Raw genomic sequence first — 24,546 nt, 5'->3', positions numbered from 1 at the left:
AACGACAATTTACTAGCCCACTCTCAATTCTCAAATATGCTACCCATTTTATAATTTTTATTTATTTTATATATATTAAAAAAAAAATTTTTAATTATGTTTATTTTAAAAGTATTAAATTTTATTAAATATTTTAAAAAAATTTTAAAAAATAAAATAAAATTATAATAAGTAATTTATATATTATTATCATATAAAAATAAATAATAATTTTAAAATAATATACGTGGATACTTTTTATCTTTTTTTATTTATTTTTTAATGACGTATTTTATTTTTTTTAAAAAATTTTTTATCAAGTACGTGTTATAATTAATTATAAAATAGATTTCCATAATTTATTTGTGAACTTTCTTCTTAGTTTCTCACATCAATGTGTGGATTAACAGTTTGCTGGGCTCGTATTAAAAGAAAAATATGCTGGGCTCGTTGAACATCAACGACCAAAGGCGACTGTCTTGTTTTTTGGAAAGACTCTTTTGCTCTGGGTTAAGTACATAATAGGATTTTTATTTTTAATTTTGCCCTTTTCTAAGCCTGATGCGGGCATAACGAGAACACAAACTGTTCTTGAGCCATGGGGTTAAAATAGAAAGAACAATCTCTTAAGGGCTTTGTTAGCAAAACAATGAGCAGCTGCAGAAAAAGAGTAAATTTGGCTAGTATGAGCAGAGAGCGAGGAGACGGGGGAGATATAATAATTAATTGGCAATCAAACAGCCATGTCAGCACTATCTGGATCAAAGGAACGAGTGGTTCCTAGCTCCATACCCGGAAGAGGTCCCGTCTCCGCATCCCCAATCAAAATTATCAAACACCTTCAACTAAACCCAGAAAGAAAAGTATTAGCCAAAAAACATAACTAATAAATAAACACTCCCTTATATATTAGAATCTCTCACAGGTCACTAGAATAATTAATATAACCTGTAGTGGTTCATTTCAACCATGGCCTCGACCTTATCAATCTCCTCTTCGTCAAGCCTTATTGACGCCAAGGCTCCTCGCCAATCAACAGCTGCATCACCACAATGCGTGACCCTCCCCACACTTCCTCTTCCTCCTGTTCAGTCTCAGAACCTCCCCGGGAAGACCACTGCTTATTGTGAGTCAAATGCAGATATACTCGTCATACGTATAGAAGGAGTTATCTATCGCTGATGTTCATTTTCTCAGGTCGAAAGATAGCCCGGAATGTTATGGCTATGGCTACAGGAGAGGCTCCAGCTGAGGTTGCTACAACTGAGCCGCCAGAGTTGGTCAAGACACTTCAGGAAGCTGTAAGCTAGACTTTAGCCTTTTCCCCCCCTTTTATTAAAGAAGTGAAAGAAAAACTTTTCAAACATGTTTGTTTTTCTTTATGCTGAACTGGAAAAGGATGGAGTTTTTTTCACCTGAAATTTTGTTGGGCCTGCAGTGGGATAAGGTAGAAGACAAGTATGCTGTGTCTTCACTGGCAGTGGCTGGTGTAGTTGCCCTTTGGGGCTCCACTGGGATGATCTCGGTGAGGTCTCAAAACATGCACATTTATCTCGTTTGATGAAATTATAATTACTATCCTTTCCTGTATTGATCCTATCACAGTAAGGCAGAGAAATTCAAGGGGCTTTGTTTACTTTTTTGAAACAGGCAATTGACAGGCTTCCTTTGATTCCTGGGGTTCTTGAGGTTGTGGGCATTGGATACACAGGAGTAAGTGTAGTATATTTAATTAAATTTCATGCCAAATCAAGCAAGATTTCCATAATATTTCATTCCCCTATTAAATATGAACAGCCAGGCATTCAACGTCCATCCACTGTACTGCGCTCTTGATGGATTGCTGTAGTGTTCCACAAAGAATATTTTTGTATCTAATTTGCTAAGCATTAGCTGATTTTAATTCTTTACTTGCAGTGGTTTGCATACAAGAACATCATTTTCAGACCTGAGAGGTATAAATTGTTACTCAAAGAAAAGAGATTTCCAGAGCAAATTGTAAATATAGACTAACAGGCGCCATGGTCAATTGCAGGGAAGCTTTGGTAGCGAAAATAAAAGCCACGTACAGAGAAATAACTGGGAGCAGCTATTAAGGGAATCAATCTTCTGCTGCAGTGAAGGTGAAGTCATTAAGCTCTGAAGCAAACATTTTGCAGGATTGTGCACAAGGAATTCTTAAACATGATTCATTTGGTTTGCGTAAGATTCCGAACCAGAATAAAATCCATGTAATAATGTACGTTTATATCTAAGACACGTGTAATTAAATGTTTAGTTTCTCTACACTCTAACGTTGTTTTATGGAGAAATTATTGAAACATCATTGTCTGTATAATGAATTTACTATAATTCTTGATCATAATAAGTCTCATATTAATTCATCATAACCAATGTGGCAAAATAGTTGCTTATGATTGATGCAATAAACTATACCATACAATAGAGTTGCTATTCCATGTGGCTGGATGTATGAAATGACAAACCAATCATTAAATAATATATAAGTGGAAAAAAAAGTTTAAAGAGGAAAAACTAGTTTTAGCACCTATAAAAAATTAGACTTCATGGAATCTACTTATATATATATAGGAAGTCGTTGCAGGAAGAGGGAAAAAAAAAAACAGAGCAACATAGTGCACAAGTATTTTTGCAAGACAACAGAAGACTGATAAAATAAAATCAGTCGGTACCTTTTAAAAGTTTTTTAACCGTAACTTCTCATACTACTTTCAAATAAAATTAATTATTTAAATATATAATGACATTAAAAATATATAAAAGAGAAATATTATAAGTGGGTGTTACAATCGACAGCATGGTTGTTATTCCAAACTGGTTTAATTAGGAATTAGAGCATCAGCCGGTTTGATCTACCCATCAAATCATGATTTGAAAAACTTGAAATGAATCCATTGCATAACGGATCAACTAACATGCGGTTAAAATATAAATGAATTAAACGACTCGTAAATTAAAATTCGACTCAATTTTTAAAGGAGTTAAATTTAAATTTAATTTTTTTTAATTTTATAATATTAATTCGAATTTATAATATTTATTTTATTAAAATTCGTCACTTTAGCTCATTTTAACATGCTCGTTAAATTCAGATTACAGTAAATTTAAGACACAAAAATAGTTGATTTTAAATTTTTAATGAATCAGCTCTACGTAAATGAGTTGGGCTAAAGTTGATGTATCATTTTTCATTGGGCTCTAACTAGGCCAGAAAGATGCATCAGTCGTGGGAGAGCCGCCACCTACCTTGTTGGGCTAGGCCGTTCACATGTAGCATAGCAAAGGCCTACTACAAAAAACCACCGTCCATAGACACTGCACGAACTGCACAAGCTGCACTTGACTGCACGGGTCGCCCTCGTGCTCTTCACCACTTTTCTGGGAAACAGCCACGTAGCGGTGGCAATGTCCACGTTGGCAAAATAGCGTCCTCCTTTCATACTGCACGTACACAAGCACTACCTGATAAAACCAGTTCTTTCAGAGGGGCCACGTCACTAGAGGGCCCACCCAAAGGCATACCTGGATGCGCTTTTACGTAGATAACCTCACTAGCGTTGGAGTTTGTGGCTGAGATTTGAAGATGGATGCACAGGCAATTGGGCAAAATAATCAATTTACAAAAAGTGCAAGGGTGGGCTTTAGCCTAATCAGCCACTAAATCTTCGCCGTCTGGCATCATCTCTCTCTATCTTCTCCTCTCAGTTTACGCTTCCTTCCTTCACTTCATTGCAACCTCAAATATAACTCGCTTAAATTTTAAACAAAATAAATCCACAAGAAATTATAGTGGCTGAGATTGCTCCTCAGTTCCCAACTGTTGTTTCTGGTGTTTTCGGTCTCGCTGAGACTCCCTTTCACCTCTCTCTTCTCTTCTACTGCTTACTTTTGTTCTCTCTAGAAACTCCTTTCGATGCTCCTTTTTCCTTCTTTCTTCCTGATTCCGATCCACCATTGCTGGTACTATTAGCTCTCATGTGAGTCTCCGTTGAGCCTGTTACGTGCATGATCGGAGACTCCATCCTTGCTTCTATTGTTGTAATCCACCATGGCTTTAACAGAAGGTACTTTCTCTTGCATTTCTAGGGCTTTTCTGCTCTTTTACTCTCCATTTGGTTGCCGAGAAATTTGTGATAAGGAAATCTGATCTCCACTGTGCCTAATTCACTTTGCGTCTTGGCTTCTTTAAGCTCTGATAGTTGCCTTATTTGCTCTTTATTTCTTCAACTAGGGATATGAAAATTTTAGATTTGAATTTTGGTGGATGTTTCTCGGCAACCAAGGAGAGAATTTAGGATATGAATAGTTGCAATGTATTGCTGAATTTGGAAGGTGGATATATATATGTGCTTGTTGATTACTGATTCAAGTTTATTTTCTTTTCTTTTCTTTCTCCTATCCTCTGGGTCACTTTCTAAAGGATTTGGCATCTACGCGTTCGTTTTGGTGAGGATTCTGAATAAAGGAATTTACTTTTAGTTCTTTCGGAGAAGTGTTTCTTTGTCTTTCTCTCCCTCTCTGTTCTGGTGGATTCTTAAAGTATTTATATTCAATATAAACGTAGTATATAATTACGTTGCTATACACAGTGCATGCGAATTGCCTTCTTATTTGTTCAGATACGGATCTCTATCGATTGTTGTGGGTTTTTTGTTTCTTTTTCTTTCTTTTGCAGTAGTATTCACTTACCCGGTATTTTGGAGTTCGAAAACAACGGCTTTATTTGTAGCATTCGATATTGCAAGAAATGAAAGGAGGTTTTTGTTTTATCCATTGCTCGTTAGAGAGGATTTGAAGCAGCGGTAGCTGCCCAGGTCCAGTAATGGATATATATTCCTCCGGAGAAGACTTGGTTATTAAGGTAGAAAATTTTATTTTTTCTTTTAAAATTTTCATTACCTTGTGCTATGAAAATTGTAGTAGTAAAATGAGCGTTGAAGTATCTGAATGATAAAGTTGCATTAATGATAGACAAGAAAACCTTATACAATTACCAAACAACGTGAACGGTGGACGGAGGAGGAGCATAATAGGTTCCTAGAGGCCTTGAAGCTCTATGGACGAGCTTGGCAGCGCATAGAAGGTTATATTTTGCAATGATTCTTTGACTTCCCTTTCCTTGTTGTTTTGTTCAATTATTACCAATGTTCTAACTGTTTCTCTTCTTCTTTTTTCTTTTTAAAAAAAATTTTAATTTATGGTCTAATTATATAATTAATGTAGGGGAATGATCTGGCTATTCCTGTTAGGAATGCCTTATAATGCTATTTATTTACTCTTAATTGGACATCTGTCTCTTCTCTTCTTTGTGTTTCTTTCTTGGTGGTGTGCAGAACATATAGGGACAAAGACTGCTGTGCAGATCAGGAGTCATGCACAGAAGTTTTTTTCAAAGGTCAGTCAACACTCTGCTTCTGTATCTCTTGGCATCATAAACTTTAATGATCCTGTACTGCTGCTGTTTTCCTTTTTCGTATATGTGTAGTTCTGTTGGAGATTTTTTTTCATTGATAGTGTCTGTAAGTAACCGAATGTGTGGTTTTCTCATCTGCCTGATGTGCATAGACATGCAGGCGCGCAGACTTGAAAGATTGTTAAGAGTTTGGCTATTGCGGAACACTGTTTTCTTGTATCTTTTGACTTAATTTAACTAATAATTGACAACTCATTGCTCAAGCTCCCAGGAGAGTAATTTTTAGCCTGATCAATTTTATAGTTTTCTTTTTCATATGTTTGACCTTTCCACTGTCTTTATGGTCTTGTAGGTTGCATCAGTATCAGTTAACTTGTTTTCGTAAACTTCTTGTTGACATTATGAATGATCATAGGTTTGAAACTGAAGTAAGTTGATCTTGAGGTACTAGAAGGGCAATTTAAGCCTATGACTAAGCCTAGAAATTTGTGTTTTTTAGGGTGGAACCTATTATCATCCAAGGTTCAAAAAAATAGCAAGCAATTGAATTTATGTGAATTAATTTGTGAAGGTTGAGCCTTTTGGTATATCTGGTGCTTCTAAAATTTTTCTTATGCTTTCTAGTCTTATTCACATTCAGCCTCTGAATGTCCTTCACGCTAACATGTAATTCTACTACCTGATTATCGGGTTTAATCTCATGTAATTTCTGGGCATCCAAATAGAAGCCTGATGCTGTTATATCCTTGTGAATTGTGATATAGGATGTTAGGCATGAAATCACTGTCATTTGCAAATCTAAAGCTTCTCCAACTGTAACTTTGGAGTACTTCCAGAACTGACTAATGGAAACAAGGATTTATATGGTCCATTCAGTTCCTGAGATATGCTTGGACCATATGCATACCATAAAAATGTTGACCAAAGTCCTTTGGTTTATGAACCTTCATCTTATCAAAGGTGACAAACTTTTGAACAAAAAGGCTTCTTATGGAGTTCATGAGGGAGGTTACTTTTATACAGTTATAAGTTAGCATATATATAGACAGGCAATTTAGGAAACTACAGACCATATCGTAGTTTACTGACCATTCTTTCTCAATGGAAATCTCTGTTTAATAAAGATAGCATACCTGTGAAGCAATTTTTCCAAATTTGATGTGTGCAACCAACTTAGGTGAGCTTGTTCAAGTTGCCACATTTAGTTTTTGGCTGTATCTTGTAGCTTACTTTAAGATCCAGCTCAGATATTCTTGCCCTACAAGTTGACATAATTTTTTCTGTCTTGTTTGGATGGATGACTCATGTTTTCATTCTCTTCTTTTTGAGTTCATATTGAGGTTTACCTGCCCAACTTCCTTGAAGGTTAAATATGTGGGGAATAATGTCTTAGTTATTGGCAATTATCTTTTACATTGCTCACCTCCTTTAAGCTGTTCATTGATTTTTCTCAAACGAGAAGTACACGTATTCTCAAGATTCCAGCCAGACATATTTTCCTAACTTCAAATCACAATTTAAAAAGAAAAGAATATCCTAACTTCCTAAGCCAGCAAGTTTTTTTTTTAAATACATCTACGTAAGCTTAGCAGTATTTTTCTTTCTTGTTCTTGGGATCATTCTCAGTTATTAACAGGATATTTCTTTTGCTTACTTGAGTTTCCTCTGACATAAAACTAGCTTCTGCTGGACATAGGATTGGACCGTGCTCTTTTTGAGGCAAGTAGTAAGTCTTCCATCTCGAACTCTAGCAAAGTTGGTCAGTGCTTGCTAGTGTTTTTGAAGCACTGTAACTAAATGGATTCTCATACCAGCATTGCGTTACTTTTCTAATGTTCTAATGAAATCAATATGATCTTAATAGTAAAGAAGTGTGACAAATCCTGATGTAGTCTGGATTTGCCTGAAATAAATTCCCTTCAATTGATCTAGTTGGTTTCAATTTTGACACCAGAGAAAGGAAGGATTTTTTTCTCTAAAGGCTGTACAATGTTTAAAAGTGGACCACAAAATCTCTCTATCTACTAATAAATGTCTTGAAGAGAGTCTGCATATAATTGATATTGGCATTTTCCACAATTTTTGGTGCTAAGTGTGCTCAGCATAAATTGCCAACTTAAATTTTTGCTAGAAAAATTTCAAATTGGGAAGTCATTTTCCATACTATCACAAAATTATAAAAAGTGAAAGAATCTTGAAGGGTAATATTGGCATGTACTTTTTAGTGCATCAATGATTTGCTGATTACCTTTTGCCATTATTGGCCATTGGATTGTTAGCAATCACAAACAACCACCATACCCCCCACCCTCCCAAAACAGATATATTTTTTTCTTTTTTAGTTTTCTCTGGTATTCGACGAAAAAAGAAAAAAAATGAAGTTTTTGTAGATCCAAACATTTTCATCTTATTTATTCAAAGAAATTAATCTTTTCAAATGTACTCAAAATTTCAAAAATTCATTTTCAACTATTTTTTAGTATTGCAATTAAACTTATTTTTTTCAAAAAATATATTTTTTGGGGGGGTTAAAAAATGGAGCCTAAATCTTAGAAGCACAACCAAAATGTAATAAAGCATATTTCTAAAGTTGGTGAAAATTAATGAAAGACAAATACATATTGGTACTCTTGAATTTCACTAAAAAAAGGTCTCGTGGCACCCTAAACTCTTAAAACATCCAATGACAAACCTGAATTATTTAAAAATATAATTAAGATGACCTCATAATCTCAATACGAGCTACCATGAACTACAAATGCGATAACTTATATACACAAACTCCAAATTGCTTCAAATTCACCATTAATAGTCAATAATCTAATAATAATAAGCATGCACGACATATAAATTTTGAAAGTGAAACTCATTCTATATTTGCTACAATAAAAAATGTCCTCTTAATTCAAATTGGTCTAAATATGCCTTAGAGAATTCAGCTGCTTATTGGTTGAGATTGCAAGGTCATCTTAATTCATAGTTTAAGCGTACTATAGGACATATTCAAAGTGTAGGGTGCCACAAGACTTTTTTGATAAAATTTAGAGGTGTAAATGTGTATTTTGCGATTAATCAAATGGCATCATATTGTTTGAATGGGCTTATGTATGACGCACAATGTTTTCCATACTAAATTTGTCCTGTTGGATACATTATGATAATCAAAATCATGATTTCAATACAATGCATCCAGATTTCATTTGAATGCATAATCTATAAATATCTCTACATGATCTTCTTGTTGTTAATGCATGTTTCATTTTCTGTAATGCTAATTATTATAATCAGGAGTAACTAACCAGGCTTCCATAAAGGATATAATATCAGAATGAAATAGAACATTCCTTTGAGATAACTAGCTGAATGCTACCAACAATCAGAATGGAAATACAAGGAAACTTGGGGTCTTTCCAACCTGATTTACTTTTTATGGATGGTGACACAAACACATTGGTATATTAGTCTATCTGCTTCTGGTTAATCTACAGAGATATTCTGGTTAATCTGCTTCTGGTTAATCTACAGAGATATTCTGGTTCGTTCTGTTCTATCAGCATACTGGAGTCTGTAGCTCTTTCTCAATGTCTTTATCTTGATTTGAATCAGAACATCTATTCTCCTTTTTGATAATAAGGGGGGCTGGTTTGGCCAAGCAGTCAAGCTGACTGCTTGGCCAAACTGGCCCCCCTTTTTTGTTTTACTAACAGAAGGGAATATGAAAATATGATTTTTTTTAGAAAAAAAACTTCACTTAATTTAGACGTTCAAATTGCAATGAATTTGGCCAAAAAAGAATGACTGGGATAAGAATATTAGAATATGATCTTTTTAGTTACTACATATTGAAATGGTTTGTTGAGCAGTAAGTTTAGGATAGCAGATATTTAAATGTGGGATGATTATTTTTTTAATGAAAGAAAGTGACATCGGAAAGAGGAAAATCTGTGTATCATGCAGACTCAGAACCAAAAATTTCATAAATGTATGGGCAAATATCTCCTTATGAAATTTCCACTGGTGGCCATCAACTTTGTTTCTGAAGGAGTGGATTTATGAAATTAATGCATACGATTTTTTAAAACTTATGGTATCAACGTCCATTTTCATATGTTACTTATCCCATATTTTCTTCGTCATAGAACTTGGCCATTAGCATGATGATTCATTGCCCCAAGCCACATGCTTGCAAAAATTGAAGTCCTGATATTGAGTCACTAGACTAACCTATAATTAGAGATGATTGGTTGTTATGATGGAGGACCCACCCCCCCCCCCCTAAACACTCACTCACAACAAAGACAAAAAAAGGAGGGAGAGGGGGAGACAAGGAAACTCTTACTTATAAGGTTTTCAATGCTCTCTCCCTCTCCGCCCCTTTTTGTTTGTGTGGGTTGGGGGGAAGGGAAGGGTGGGATGTGGATTGTGGGCCTTTTTTTGTGCTAATTCGAAATTTGTAACAGAATGCCATATAAGAAAGTGTGGAAGATCTTTCTTAAATTTTCTTGATTTCTGTTATTTCTTAGAGGACCTAATACTCTGATCATTGAAGCTTTCTAGTCCCATCTTCTATATTATTGGAAAGAAGAAAAGAGATCAAAGTTTTCATTTTTTTTCCTTGCCCTTATCGGTGATTAACAGGTATTGTTGGTTAGCACGTGGGTACCAGAGAGAATTCATTACATGTCCAATTGCCCAGAGCATGCTGGTTATTTCTAGTGATAAATTCTCATCCTATGGTTTGCATCCCATTTCAATATAGAAATAAGTTAGAAAGGAAGATTGTGTCAGTTTATAAGGTGATGGATTCTAGAGTGAAGAGGCATGATTGGCTTATTGTGTGGAAAATGTTTCTGCTGAAATTTAGTGTGTCTGATCTAACCGAAGACAAACAATATTTCAGAAATATATCTATCTGAATTTTACGGCTGTCGATGGATCTTCCTCTTTGAGAGTTAAATCCTAGTTTCCTGACTGACACTTGAAACTTCAGGCCTAAGGTTTTCAAACTTTCTTGGAAGTCTTCTGAGGAGATATTGTTCTAATGGTCTGTGGAAGTAAATGACATCAACTTCCAACAATCATTCACTTCATGTTGACATTCCTTAAATTGGTCCACAAGCTGATGTATGAAGGGTGTTCCTTTGTGTACATTTGAAGATGAGTCTTGGTGTAAGTGCAACAAAGAGATTAGTTAGTTAAGCTCAAATTCAAGACAGAAGCCTCAATTAGTCCTAATTGTCCAAGATTGAATGAAAAGCATGAAAAGAGAGGTGGATTTGAACTCTTTGTATACCATGTGACTGCTTACTGCTTATAAATAATTCAATATGGCTAGTGTTTTTAGACAACTTAACAAAAAAAAAAGGTGAGTGAGATTCTCTGAATAAGCTCTTCTCCAAATATATACATTATAGTTGTTTTGGACATGTTACATTTATGGCTCTTTCTGTACCCGAATAATTCCTGTTTCATTTTTTGTTGACAACATAGATGTTATATCACCATTTAAGTTATACTTCTCCCATCAATTTGGTTTTGATAGTTTTGATATTGGGATACTAACAAATATTTCACTTGCAGTTGGAGAAGGAGGCTGTTGCTAAAGGTGTTCCAATACGACAAGCTCTTGACATAGACATTCCACCTCCACGTCCTAAGAGGAAACCAAGCAATCCTTATCCTCGTAAGACAGGTGTGTGTCGTACACCATTACAGGTGGCACTGAAGGACAGAGAGCTTTCGGATTCAGTTTCTCTTCCACACTATAAACAAGCATTGGACTTGGAGAAAGAACCACTTCCTGAGGTGAACAAATCTTGCATTTTCCTCTTTATTCATTTAACTGAAATTTTTCCTTGTTATCATTTTTACCCCACTATATGCATTCAGAAACCCGATGAAGATGAGAAGCAAACAAATTCAAAAGAAAACCAGGAGGACAATTGCTCAGAAGTCTTTACTCTTCTCCCAGAAATTCACTGCCCCTCTGTGTGTTCAGCGAACAAGAATTCTGTACCCACAACAGAGGCACTAAGAAACTCATGCTCTTTTAGGGAGTTCGTACCTACACTGAAGGAGGTGGTAAATCAAGATGGAAATAATGAATCTTATGTTACCATTGAACTTCAGGGAAATCAAAAGCTGGATAAGTCTGACGTGAAACAGACAGTTCAGGATAATGGCACTAATAGAGCTGCAAAATTGGAATCCTGCCCTTTCCATGAGAAATTAGTTCAGGGAAAGAATTCAAATGAATTTAATAATGCCTTGCCAATAGATGAGATGGAAGCCATGCAGAATTATCCAAGGCATGTCCCTGTGCATGTGCTAGATGGGAGCTTGGGAACATGCGTGCAAACTCCTCCATCAGATGTGTCATTCCAGGAATCCATACGTCAACCAGCAGAAGTTCACGGGCATCCCAATCTGTACTCAAATCAAGCTCCATCCACTACTACTGAACATCAAAGTAATGGGCCAAGATCTTCCACGCATCAATTATTGCAGACTTACCCTCCGCCCTTTACTCCAACTCACCACAATCAAGATGACTTTAGATCATTTCTCCACATTTCCTCCACATTTTCGAGTCTTATTGCATCTACATTGCTACAAAACCCAGCAGCCCATGCTGCAGCAAGCTTTGCAGCTACCTTCTGGCCCTACCCTAATGTGGAAACTTCTGCAGATTCTCCACCATGTGCTCAAGGAGGTTTTCCATCAAGGCAAATGCACTCAGCTCCCAGTATGGCTGCTATTGCTGCTGCTACTGTGGCTGCTGCAACTGCATGGTGGGCAGCTCATGGAGTACTTCCATTATGTGCACCTCTCCATTCTGCCTTTACATGTTCTCCCCCTGCAACTGCAGTTCCATCAGTGGATGCTGACCAAGTTCCTGCAGCCAAGACAGAATGCAAGGAAACTACTCTCAAAAATCCACCTTTGGAAGATCAGCAATTGGATCTTGAGCACTCTGAAGCTTTGCAAGCTCAAAATTCAGCCTCTAAAGAGAGTGGATGCACAAAGCAGAATTCTGTATCAAAAGCTACTGACCGTGAAATGACAGTAACAGCACCTGAGATTGATGAATTAGGCAAATTGAAAAACAGAAAACAGGTTGATCGTTCTTCATGTGGTTCAAACACATCTTCTAGTAGTGAAGTAGAGACAGATGCATTAGAGAAGCTTGAGAAAGACAAGGAAGAGTCAAAAGAAGCTGATACAAATCATCTGGTTACCGAGTTTAGTAACCGTCGCAGTAGAAGTAGTAGCAACCTGAGTGATTTATGGAAGGAGGTATCCGAAGAGGTAACTATTTTTCTGTCTTTGGAATATGGTCATGATAATTTCGACTTTCTTTGTTGAGCATATTCACTGAATGGAGCTTAGATTCATGAATGTTGATGAAAATTCATTTGATGGTGAATTTCAAATTCCTACCAAAAGGATATGTATTTTAAAGAATATGTTTCTCTTGTATACAAGTGCAAAACCATATACAATTTGAACTGACAATTCGCGTACAAAATATGGGGGATTTCAAATCTTTCACTCAAATGTGATCTGATAGTAGTAGACTTTAATCACATTGTCCCCGAAGACTAGAGCTTATGATTTTGTCTCAGTATTTACTTCACTATTTTTAACTGATGGACAGGGGCGGATGGCTTTTCAAGCTCTCTTCTCCAGAGAGGTCTTGCCGCAAAGCTTCTCTCCACCACATGATCTGAAGAATGAGGCACACCAGAAGGTCAATGTTGAAGATGAGCAGAGAACAGATGGAAAAGATGGAGCTGCATTGCTGTTGAATCTCAACAGCAAGACATGGGGATGCTGTAATAGCAATCATGAATCGGATATAAGTTTATTGCCTAGATGTGAATACAGTGGGGAGGATGGGCTGCTGACGATTGGGCTTGGACATGGAAAGCTAAAGGCTCGTCGAACAGGATTTAAACCGTACAAAAGATGTTCAGTGGAGGCCAAGGAAAACAGAGTGGTGACTGCCAGCAGCCAAGGTGAGGAGAAAAGCCCCAAAAGGATACGTATGGAAGGGGAAGCTTCAGTTTGATATTGCATGCTTAAACAAAGAAACCTTTGTTTCTGCATGTGATAATTATTTCCCCCTTTATTCTATTTTCCTTTCCTGTTTAAATTAGATTATCTGCTGATCACGAGACTTGTCGTGCAATTGTGTGTACCATATGTCTATATGACTTGTTTACTTTCTTGAACCATGCAACCGCAGTTAAAACTCCATTGAATAGACTTAGATAAGAACCATCAAGTATTGAATGGGCTCTGATTATATGGCCCTTTCCATCCAAAGGTAGTATTCGTTTACACCTGTATACCATATTTTCTAAATTCTCTCATGTCATATTAGGGCTTGTTGGAGACTGATGCTGATGCTGATGCTGATGCGAAGAGAAATGGAAATTAACCTTGCCATCAAGTATCTTCTTCTGAGTGTTATATTATGTCTTAGATGCAGGTGCATCTGGAACTTGATGAATGAATAAGTTGGATGTGGTTTAGCAAATAAGATTTCTTAACATTGCAGCATATAGTTTTGAACTATAATTTTGTTGTCAGATACTGATGCTTTCCACTTTATACTAGGAGGCAAAGGACATGAAAAGCCCCTCCATTACTTCATACAATTGAGCAAAGGACATCAAAGCCTCTTCATTACTACGTATATTTGAGCGCCCGAATAGTCCAAACTTCTCCTCTCATTAGAGGTAAAGGGATAAGGAGAATCACGTAGACATGTAAACTTGCCATATAAGAAGGATTCTATAAGTTGCACTGAGCATTCATATTTACAGTTCTTTGTAGTTAATTTGCATCAAAAATAAATCCTTCAAATAGGTGTCATCTTGCTTCGGATGCCAAGAGTCGAACATATACATCCACTAATAGCATTCCTTTAATCATGTCAACTGATTAGATTGAATCCACTCCAACATGCACAGTTCAAAATAATGCACGACAAATCTTACCTTGATTTCTTAAAAGTACCTTCACGCCCTCTTTATACTTGGAAAAAAGGCAGGGGGATTGGCATTGAAAATGGTCCTTAAATAGAAGTCAGTCTGATGGGACTGCAACTTGATCATGTAGCTCTACCTTCGTTTCTTATTAGAAGGATTTTATAAGAATGGAGGGGTTCACCGGTAGAGAAGCTGAATGAAAGTAGAAGCATTTCTTTGGAGTATGAGATTGCTGCTCTACCCTTGTTCTCCATACACTCGTCTATCTGTATGGAGGCGAGAACTAGCATTGTTTTGGAGTTTAATTCTGTAAACAAATTAGTCTCTCTTACATTCACTATTAGATTATGATATTTGAATTTGAATTTCATATTTTATAATAGTTTCGTTACCAAATTAATGGTAAATTTAATCAAATAAAAACTTAAAAGATTAAATTATTTAGTATTAAAAAAAATAAATTATGGATTTTGCTAAGAAATAGTTAAAATTGTGAGAAGGTAGAAGAAGAAATATGTGGAATTCCATATTTGTGTGATATAAGTTGATTAAATAATATAGTTTAAATTTACTAAATAATTTAGATTAATTATTTTATTTCAATGACAGGAAAAAAGAAACGACTGAAAATTTAGAGAGTAAAGAAGTGCGAGTAGGAAAGATGAGTACAATTTTGTTAGTTGCCTTTTTTTTTTTTAAATGTCAAATCAAAATTTTGACTGACAATGGGGTGCAAAACGTGAAAAAACTTTCATTAAGAGTTAATGTTAATAAATTCTATATTATAAATTAAAAATATTGTTATTATATATCACATATTTAAGACTACGAATGAGATTTACCCATTAGTTCGACTCTTGTTATTGTAATATATTATAAATATTGTTATTATAATATAGCTGTTCTCAAAGTACAGTGCCAAGATCAAAGGGACCTCATGCAGGTCCTGTCCGGGATTAAGGTTTTATCAGCAGTTTCACACAGGAATATGGCACGTCGCCTTGGATTTTGTATTGACTCTGGCTGCACCTTCACTAGTGATTCATGAGTATCCTGCAAATGGTACCCTGGAGTAACATTTGCACCAAAGTAGAGGACTAGAAAAAAATAGCCTTGATTGGTACAAGAGAATGAAAATTGCTGCTGAAAATCGCATGTGTCTTTAGCCTTCTTGCAGAATGAAATATTTCCTTCTTTCTTTCACCATAATATCAAATCTGGCTACAGATTTTCAGATGATGATCAATCGGTTACAATTGCCTGGTTCTGGCCACTTGAATCATCAAGCCTTACGAATGAATCTTATTAAAAGTGATTATTTCCGACTTTGGTGTGTTGCTGCTAGAGTTGATTACAGGCTCCAAGAACAAAGACCTCCCAGCTGTAGCATTGCAAAAAATCAGGAGTGGAAAGCTAGCAGAAATTATGGATCCATGTCTTTATTATCATAAGCAACCCTCAATTCATAGACAGCAAATAGAGATAGTAGCAGACATAGCAACCAGATGCCTGTTGTTCGGTGGACATGGCAAAATTGGGATGGTAGAAGTTGCTGGGAAGCTAGTGCACAATTAGAAAAGAAGAAACATTCTCAAAGTCAATATCTCTGTCTCCTGACTCTATATATGCACCTTAATTTTTTTTTTTTTTTCTTTTTGTACAGATATAGGATTATCACACAATAATTACATACAAGTGAAAACGCTTGCTCCCTTCTCTAGCATATCAACCTTAATTTGTGATATTGTCATTGATAACTGGTTAATCCACGTTGTTATATATGATGTGGGTGTATCAAATATACTGAATTTTACGTTACTTAAAATTACTGATTTTAGGTAGAAATTCTGTTCATTATCTCATAATTTATATTGTATTTGATTTTAAAAACAAAAGTAAATTAAATAAAAACTTAAAAAAGCTTTCAGAAAATATGAAGAAGAATTAATCCAAAAACCAAACCACAAATTATTGCAAAGTAGTGCACAGAGAAGAGAGTAGTGAATTGGCATTGGGGAATAAAATAAGAGTCTGTCACGGCGCACCATCACATTTGTGTAGAAACGTGGTGACAACTGGAAACGCGTTTAAGAGAGCTTCAAATCTCCTGAAATTCTTATTTTCTATTTTAAAATAGAAAAAAAAATCCACCATAGCTTAATAAATTTACACCAATGTAGAAAAAAGGTAAATATAATTTTATTTCCTTTCATCAAGCAATTAATTTTTTATTAAAAAGTTATAAAAGGAAAAATATATGGGTCAAAATGCCAAATTACATAACAAACTTCCATTTCTTCCTTTGGAAGAGAATAAAGAAAAAAAATTTGAAAAGAAATGAATTGAGACTGTATATTTATTTTCTATTTAAAGTGGAAGGCAAATAAGAGAAACAATTTTGAGATTTACTATAATATAAAATTAAGCCAGATTTACTAAACATTTTCCCTCCTCTAAAAAAAAAAAAAGGCTCTTTTAAGTTGTAAACCCGAGTAATCAGGATTGATATGTTTGAACGTTGAAAAGAAAAGGAAGGGGATGCCATCCTATCGAATGCTACGTTTGCTCCACATCAGACACCAGGCAGCTAATCCATTATTTTGACTCTCTACCTTTTTCCCACTCGTTTTCCATATGTATAAATACACTCACCGCATGCCTTGGATCATTGCCCCTCCATCCATCTTCCCATTCTACTTCTTACATCATCATTAAATCAAGGTATCATATGTTTTCTCTCTGTTCTTTTATCATATGATCATCAATACAAGTTCAAAGGTTTATGCTCTTGTAAAGTTTTAATCTTTTTCTTTTTCTGGGTTTTCGTTCTTGCATGTGCGCAAATGCCATCATCTAGATTGTTTCATATACATATCCCCTTTTTTTCTTTTTCGGAGAATGAGGTCTTTGATTTTGAGGGATCAGCATTTAAGTGATTAGCTATAAAACTGTATGAATATCGAGGATGATTTGATTGCAGATGGCTCAAGAAACCAATGGAAACGAGCCTCGTGGTTCACCCAGACTCAATGAGAGGATCCTTTCATCCATGTCGAAGAGAACTGTTGCAGCACATCCTTGGCATGATCTCGAGATCGGTAAGCAAATAAGAGAACATCTTATTTTGTTATGTTTGTATTTACATTTGCTTAATTACGAGGTAAGAAACTGATGTTGCTGCAAAAACAAATGTTGTTTGCAGGACCTGGAGCTCCCGCAATCTTCAACGTTGTATGTTTTTCTCCACCTTTAAAACTGTTCATTTCCATGTAAAAAATGTGGAATTTGTTTTTCAACTGCTTACTTAGCTCATAAGCATATGCTAAAATTTTGTAAAAACAACGATTTTCTTTGTCAAACTTTCACTCTTGCTACTTTTTCCAAGCTAAAATTTAGGATAACTGTTCCAGATATTTGGGAAGTAATTAAATTATAAGCTTTTAGCTGTCTGGTTGAATTAATTGAATAATTAGCCTGTTAAATTTAGTTTTTTTTTTCAACCTGATACAGGTGGTTGAGATAACAAAGGGAAGCAAGGTCAAATATGAACTAGACAAGAAGACAGGACTGATTAAGGTATGAAGAATACTGCACCCATCCAGCTTTTGAGTTTATTGTCCGAATCCTGCAGACTGAAAGTTTTCTGTGAGCTTTATGTGGAAGTGTACATGAAGAATTCAATCTCTGTTCTCTATGTTTAAATAGGTTGATAGGATATTATACTCATCAGTGGTGTATCCTCACAACTACGGCTTCATCCCACGCACGCTGTGCGAAGACAATGACCCCTTGGATGTCTTGGTCCTCATGCAGGTAATTTACATTGATTCAATATAAGCTTGAATCTTGGATTATTTACTTCTAATTAATTTGCAATTTTGTCCTTTTGACGCTGTGATCCACCTGAATTGTGTATTTAAATATTATAGGAGCCTGTCCTTCCTGGTTGCTTTCTGCGAGCCAGGGCCATTGGACTTATGCCTATGATTGACCAGGTGACTCAAGAAATTCTAAACTAAAACGAAGCACTGTGACTTCTTTTTTCTCTTATTTAATGATCTAACTATGTCTAATTCAGGGGGAGAAAGATGACAAGATCATTGCAATTTGTGCCGATGATCCAGAGTATAAGCATTACAAAGACATCAAAGAGTTACCCCCTCATCGCCTCACTGAGATCCGTCGTTTCTTCGAAGATTGTATCCTTTTAATTTCACCCTCAAATTTGCCATTTTTACTTTCTTTTAAAATATTTGCAATGGAGTTGGGTTTACAATCTTAACATATTTACAGACAAGAAAAATGAGAACAAAGAGGTTGCAGTGAATGAGTTCTTGCCTGGAAACCATGCTGTTGATGCCATCCAGTACTCCATGTAAGTTTCCTTAAAATAATCAACAAGATTTGCAACCCACTGATGGATTCCCAGTTGGTTCTGAGCTTATTGTCGTTGGTCATTGCAGGGACCTGTATGCTGAGTACATTCTGCACACCCTGAGACGATAGACAAAATCTGAAACAATGAACACGGGAGGCTGTGTGTTCCATAATTTTTGCTTCTGGGATTTCATTATTTTTGAATAATTTGTTTAATCAATATTGATTGATTAAGATTTATATTTTAAATTTCATATTTGACTTACCTGTAATCTAGATGATAATATTCATGCTTTGTTTGTAACAATGATATTTTAATACAAAATATTATAATTTCGCTCTTTATGTATTGGAAAGTTGAAACTATCAAGTTTCAGGATACAGTCAATATATTACAAGGAATTGCTCTTGAATAGCTTTCTGGCTTTAAACTCAAAGCAATGAGCCTAACTTTATATGTAATGATAGGGTCCATTGTCTTTATGGGCTCACCAAACCAACTTAATCTCATTTTCATTAAATTTTCCTTCATAATAAACATTTAATATTATTTTTAAAAATCTTTAATGGTTAATGTAACAATCAATATATTACAAGTTAAGGTTCATAAGTATTCATGTGATTATCAAATTATTAAAGGAAACGTTAATAATAATAATAATAACAAGACATTTCCATCTCACATCCATTAATTATTAGGACAAAAAATCAATTCTGTGCCACATGCTTACACAGATTAATACATAAACTTGGAATATAATCAAAGAACATGTCAAGAAAGGAAGGAATCAAATCATCCTTGCATCTATGGGCGTTAGGCTATACTAGGAAAAGAAATAATAATAAATAAAAAAAATCTTATCCGAGGGGCTAATAATAATAAATATTATAATTTTGAAGTACTCGTCTATGTGAGAGGGGGCCGTACGGATGAGATGACATCATATATAGAATTACTATGAGTGGTTGTCCGAATTCCTGGAATCCAAAGTGAATTTGAAGTCTAATTGTTGAAGCATGACTTGACATTACAAAACTCTACCTTGGATGTCGACTCTTCTCTCACATCACAACCAAGATTTTGTCCATCGATACACATGCCAATTTATTTCCAACCGTCTCAATTTTGTGTAAATAAAAAAGGAAAATTCACTTGGAGAATGAGTAGCCACTGAGGCCCCACACACTTCACCCCATTATCTTGAAAGTGCATGTGGATCACGCCTTCATCGCACATAATCAGAATAAAGTTTGTAAAATCAGGTGGTCGGGACCGTCCATTCAATCTCACTTTCATCACATAGCTTACCCTACATCTACATTATCCTCCACTTAGAGGATTATCTTACTTAATATATGACCTTCTTCTTCATTTCATTCAAAATTTTTAAATTTCTTTATCAGATCATGTAAACGATTTTTTTTAATTTTAATCTATATATTTTATATAATGGATAGTCCATCTCTAATTATATATAAGAAAATATTAATACATGGTGAATTGAAATCCGAGGAATAACTAAATAAAAATACTTGAATTGTGGTTTAATTGAGTGAGAAAATTAATAAATTGAAATTGATTTAATGAAAAGTAAATAATAAAAATAAATAAGAGTTAATAAATTAAGTGTTGAGTTTAGAGTAATTAAGATTTTTTAAATGAGCAAATATGGTAATTTCAGAGAGTCAGAAATGTCCCAAATTCGGACTATACTAGAAATATATATATCATTGGTTGTTTTAATTGTTCTTACGGCACATCACATCAACTTAGACAAGAATATTTTTTTCAAATGTGTCAGACGACTCATTAATAATGGATAATATTAGCTAATAAATAAAAAGTCGACTAGCTCATATCCTGTTTATCTCGCACATCACATTAATTTAATACATTATATACGCATTTATAGTTTTATAGGTTTATAGGAAATTAACATTCAATTCTAATTTTATTTTAAATTATGTATGATCTGTTTAATCTATATTTGATATGTCCTGTTTAATTAAAAGATTGATTGGACTGCAGACACATATTTTGATCAAAGAAGAGTTTACACTTTATATATTACCAATATAATACTTAAAAATTGATTAATAGTACCATTATACTTTATTGCCTTTATTTTTTAAAAATAAATAAATAATGTAACTTGAGGGAGGGGACTTCTCGTTAATAGAAAAAAAAAAATGATATATAAGAAAAAAATATTGTGATTGGAAGAAAGTTATTCAATAATAGAATGAAAGATGCATGCGTATGATTAGACGTGGGTTGAGTCGATTTTGGTTTCTATTTTTAGGTTCAAATTTATGGTTTAATTTGCCCTTTCAAATCAAATTTAGTAGAAACCTTATAAGTTCAATTATTATAATTTAATATGTGCAGTTTTCATATTACACGTAATAATTAATTTTAGATTTTACGATAAATTTAAACTGAATCTAATTTTTACTGCTAATATTTGATAGAAATTCATGATAATTTTTTTAAAAAAAAATTTCGAAACGCATGACTTTTAAACGTGTGATAAAAACTACAGTCCTGTCACAAAATTCGATATAAAAATTTCAGGATCAATTTTATATTTTCATTATTTTTTTAGATATTTTTATAATTTTCTATATTAAAATTTTTTTATTATAAATAATCTTTCCCTACTATTAAAAATTCACTTTTCAATATTTAAAAAATTTTATTAAAATTTTCTTTAAATAAATTATTTTTTTATTATATCATTTTAACTAAACAATATCGATTAAAATTTCTAATAGAATTTAAATAATTTTTTATTATATAAACACTTTGTTTTTAAGCATTTAAAACTGTATTAAATTATTGAACTAAATTAACGGTTTTAATTCAGTTAAGTCCAATTAAAACTTCAAAAAGTTTTAAAATTAATTAAGATCAAATTACACATATTTATTTTAAGAAAAAATTATTTTTTAGTACCTGATATTTAACGTAATTAACACTTCTGTTTCTCTATTTTAGTGACCCAACACTTAAATCTCTCACTTTCTTTTCTGTCCAAATTCGTAGTTCTTTCGTCCAAAATAGCCGTTTGGGACACGTGAATTGACAAAATTGACCCTCACTAAAAGTTTCGCTATTTTAAAATCACGAAATCCAAATTCAATGCATCTTCACTATAGATTCTTCTTTTTCTTTTTCTTCCTTTTTTCGTTTTCTTCTTCTTCTTTTTTACCATAACTCCTACCCTTTTTGCAACTTTTTTTTCTTCTTCTTCTTCTTCTTCTTCACCATAACTCCTACCCTTTCTGCAACTCTCAAATAATGCTTCAAGGAGAAGAAATATGGAAAAAAGAAAACAAAAGAAAAATCAACAATATCAAACAAAAATAGAGAAAATACGAGGGAGAACAAAGATTAAAAAGAGAGAGAAAAAAAGAAAAAAATCAACAATAGAAAAAATATAAGGGAGAAAAAAGATGAAAATCAACAATGTCAAAAGGAAATAGAAAAAATATGGAGGAGAAGAAAGATGAAAAAAAGAGAGAAAAAAAGGAGAGGAGAATTAACAATTGATAAAAGAAAACGAAGAAAATATGAAAGAGAAGAAATATAGGGATTTCACATTGAGAGGAGGGTATTTTTGAAAAAAATTATCATTTCTCACCTTTGACTCTTTGACCAAACGACTTAAATGGACATGGACAGAATGACTATAAATTTAGACGGAAAAGAAAGTAAGGGGCTTAAGTATTGGATCGCCAAAATAGAGGAATAGAAGTGTTAATTACGTTAAATTTTAGGGATTAAAAAATAATTTTTTTTTATCTTAATCTAAATTCTAAAAATGATGGGTTAATTTCAATTTCAACCAATTTAATTTTACGACTGTTTAGGAGTTTATTTTCCCCTGATTCTTGCGTAGTCTGCCTGAACTAGCAAGTACATAGTTACAAGCATAGTTAGGGTTAGGGTTAGGTATTGGGATTGGGAGGGTGCAGGTGTGCTTTCATTATCATACATGATACTTGGACAGATAAATAATATTGGCTAGGGGCCTAGCTATCCTTTCATCTTTCATGACTTTGGGGGTTCCACACTGGCTCTACTTCTTCTTGGACCACCATCATCTACTATTTTATATTTCTGATTTAACTCTCTCATTAAGTTGTCTACCACACAAATGTCGAATCCGTGACCTTTCAATATTTAATTAAATATATTTTAAATTAATTTAGAGACTGTTGTTATTAATTTTTAAATAATATTACATCATTTCACTTATTTTTATTTTAAAATTTATAATTTAAATTATATTAAATATTAAAATAATAAATAATAATAATTTATTAATATCGTTAAGAAAAACAATCTAATAATTAAAATATAATTATTAATTAAAAAATAAAAATATAAAAAAATGCAATGTAATTTTATTTATTTTTATTTTATAATTTAATTTAAATTAAATTAATATGTAATATACATGATTATTATATAAATATTTGTCACGGCATTTAAAAATTATAATTTTTTTATTTAGAGCGAGATATCATATATATTATTTTAATATAAATTAAATCATAAATTTTAAAGTGAATTTTTTGTATTTTATTTTTAATTTTTTATATATATAAATAAATAAGTTGATTTATATGATTTAATCAATTAAAAATTAAAATATTATATTTATAATTAGATTCTATTATAATTTAAATAAAATTTATCATAATTTAGATAATGTGTTAATTATAAATTGAGTGAATATATAGAGGAGCTGCATGTAAAAATTTCACAACAATCAGTACTACAAGAAGATGTAGCTAAAGTATAGTACTTTTTGTAGGTGGTAGCTAAACTATAGTACTTTAATTGAATGTTAGAACAGTGAACTTATGGTTGTAAATTAATTGTCATTTAAAAATCTGAACTTCAAAGCTCACCTAAATTTGAATTGTTCAAATTATAAATTTTATTTTATTTTAAAAAAAACTAAATTCAAGGAAAATAATAAAAAAAATTAAAAGATTTAATTACAGTTTATCTTTAAACTAAAAAATAATTGCCAACTAAATTGTGAACTATTGAGGATTACACTATAAATTGAACAAACTGTCAAATAAATTTGATAAGCGGCTATATTTATAAGTGTATACAATTTTTATTTGGAACGTCTAATAAGGAGTTAGCAGAGAGTATTGTATCAATTAAGTATTAAAATTTTTATAAATCTAATTATTATTTAAATTATTTAATAATGAGAATAATAGTAACATTTAAAATAAAATAAAATAATAAAATTAAATTTATAATATCGTAACTTGATTTTTCTTAAATATAATTTAATTAATTTATTTGATTAATAATCTATTTTAATCATTTAGAGAAATAATCTTAAAATAATTGATCTTATGTGCCAATAAAATCAAATTTTGGACAGCCCGTAATGATGACCTGAGATCCGAATGAAATAGGGTTTTTCAAAAGTTGGATAAGCTTAGGTGAGGAGAAGATGCCCTATCCCCTTTATTACTTTTCATTTTGTCTGTTAGCGACGTCTAACGGCCCCACCTATAGTGTCATCCGGCTCTGTCAAACAAGGCCGTACATACGGAACTGTTAGACGCCCTTTTCTCGCCAGACGGCCATTTAATTCTCTCCGGCGCGCGTGTAGATAGGGCTGTGAGGTGACTGGGCCTACTGTCCTTTCTCCTGTCACGTTCCAGGGCCGAACTTGGTGTTGAAAGGACTGAGGCCTACGAGGTACCCGACCTCAAGGTTAG

At 33.5% G+C, this 24,546-nt stretch overlaps 3 protein-coding genes across 10 annotated transcripts; all 3 read left to right on the top strand.

Moving 5' to 3' along the window:
- The first annotated feature begins 815 nt into the window (after positions 1-815).
- Positions 816-2,314, top strand: LOC110627296 (protein CURVATURE THYLAKOID 1B, chloroplastic). The gene is made up of 6 exons (XM_021773562.2): positions 816-1,105; positions 1,177-1,280; positions 1,418-1,504; positions 1,630-1,692; positions 1,897-1,934; positions 2,015-2,314. Exons 1-6 carry the CDS (start codon positions 949-951, stop codon positions 2,073-2,075), a joined length of 510 nt encoding a protein of 169 aa, XP_021629254.1. The 5' UTR covers positions 816-948; the 3' UTR covers positions 2,076-2,314.
- A 1,445-nt stretch (positions 2,315-3,759) lies between these two features.
- On the top strand, positions 3,760-14,218 carry LOC110613955 (protein LATE ELONGATED HYPOCOTYL). Of its 5 annotated transcripts, none has more exons than XM_021755394.2 (9): positions 3,760-4,064; positions 4,421-4,446; positions 4,676-4,861; positions 4,972-5,083; positions 5,334-5,395; positions 10,994-11,218; positions 11,303-12,721; positions 13,071-13,431; positions 14,036-14,218. In XM_021755394.2, the coding sequence occupies exons 3-9, from the start codon at positions 4,823-4,825 to the stop codon at positions 14,119-14,121; spliced, it is 2,304 nt and encodes a 767-aa protein (XP_021611086.1). In that variant the 5' UTR covers positions 3,760-4,064; positions 4,421-4,446; positions 4,676-4,822; the 3' UTR covers positions 14,122-14,218. The 5 variants fall into 5 exon arrangements, with proteins under 5 accessions (XP_021611086.1, XP_043804599.1, XP_021611093.1 ...); XM_021755417.2 differs by lacking the exon at positions 14,036-14,218 and adding an exon at positions 13,800-13,978 and having other exon boundaries at positions 3,761-4,064; XM_043948664.1 differs by lacking the exon at positions 4,421-4,446.
- Positions 14,219-15,325: 1,107 nt separating this feature from the next.
- LOC110613981 (soluble inorganic pyrophosphatase 1) lies at positions 15,326-19,156 on the top strand. 4 transcript variants are annotated; one of them, XM_021755428.2, is made up of 9 exons: positions 16,634-17,130; positions 17,390-17,507; positions 17,612-17,640; positions 17,920-17,985; positions 18,115-18,222; positions 18,339-18,404; positions 18,488-18,608; positions 18,703-18,784; positions 18,873-19,156. In XM_021755428.2, the coding sequence occupies exons 2-9, from the start codon at positions 17,390-17,392 to the stop codon at positions 18,913-18,915; spliced, it is 633 nt and encodes a 210-aa protein (XP_021611120.1). In that variant the 5' UTR covers positions 16,634-17,130; the 3' UTR covers positions 18,916-19,156. The 4 variants fall into 4 exon arrangements, with proteins under 4 accessions (XP_043804609.1, XP_043804608.1, XP_043804605.1 ...); XM_043948674.1 differs by lacking the exon at positions 18,339-18,404 and having other exon boundaries at positions 15,326-17,130; XM_043948670.1 differs by lacking the exon at positions 17,612-17,640 and having other exon boundaries at positions 16,618-17,130.
- Positions 19,157-24,546: the final 5,390 nt, after the last annotated feature.

This window comes from Manihot esculenta, chromosome 1 (genome assembly GCF_001659605.2).
Source record: "Manihot esculenta cultivar AM560-2 chromosome 1, M.esculenta_v8, whole genome shotgun sequence".
Taxonomy (NCBI): Eukaryota; Viridiplantae; Streptophyta; class Magnoliopsida; order Malpighiales; family Euphorbiaceae; genus Manihot; species Manihot esculenta.
This window is presented reverse-complemented; position numbering and strand designations above follow the sequence as displayed.

Excerpts from the sequence above, each read along its gene's own strand:
- LOC110613955 (XM_043948664.1), top strand. The coding sequence starts at position 4,823 with ATGGATATATATTCCTCCGGAGAAGACTTGGTTATTAAG. Across the intron at positions 11,219-11,302 it reads AGAAAGAACCACTTCCTGAG|AAACCCGATGAAGATGAGAA; the intron begins GTGAACAAATCT and ends ATATGCATTCAG. Across the intron at positions 12,722-13,070 it reads GGAAGGAGGTATCCGAAGAG|GGGCGGATGGCTTTTCAAGC; the intron begins GTAACTATTTTT and ends ACTGATGGACAG.
- LOC110627296 (XM_021773562.2), top strand. The coding sequence starts at position 949 with ATGGCCTCGACCTTATCAATCTCCTCTTCGTCAAGCCTTATTGACGCC. Across the intron at positions 1,505-1,629 it reads GCTCCACTGGGATGATCTCG|GCAATTGACAGGCTTCCTTT; the intron begins GTGAGGTCTCAA and ends TTTTTGAAACAG. Across the intron at positions 1,693-1,896 it reads TGGGCATTGGATACACAGGA|TGGTTTGCATACAAGAACAT; the intron begins GTAAGTGTAGTA and ends CTTTACTTGCAG.
- LOC110613981 (XM_021755428.2), top strand. The coding sequence starts at position 17,390 with ATGGCTCAAGAAACCAATGGAAACGAGCCTCGTGGTTCACCCAGACTC. Across the intron at positions 17,508-17,611 it reads TTGGCATGATCTCGAGATCG|GACCTGGAGCTCCCGCAATC; the intron begins GTAAGCAAATAA and ends TGTTGTTTGCAG. Across the intron at positions 17,641-17,919 it reads CTCCCGCAATCTTCAACGTT|GTGGTTGAGATAACAAAGGG; the intron begins GTATGTTTTTCT and ends AACCTGATACAG.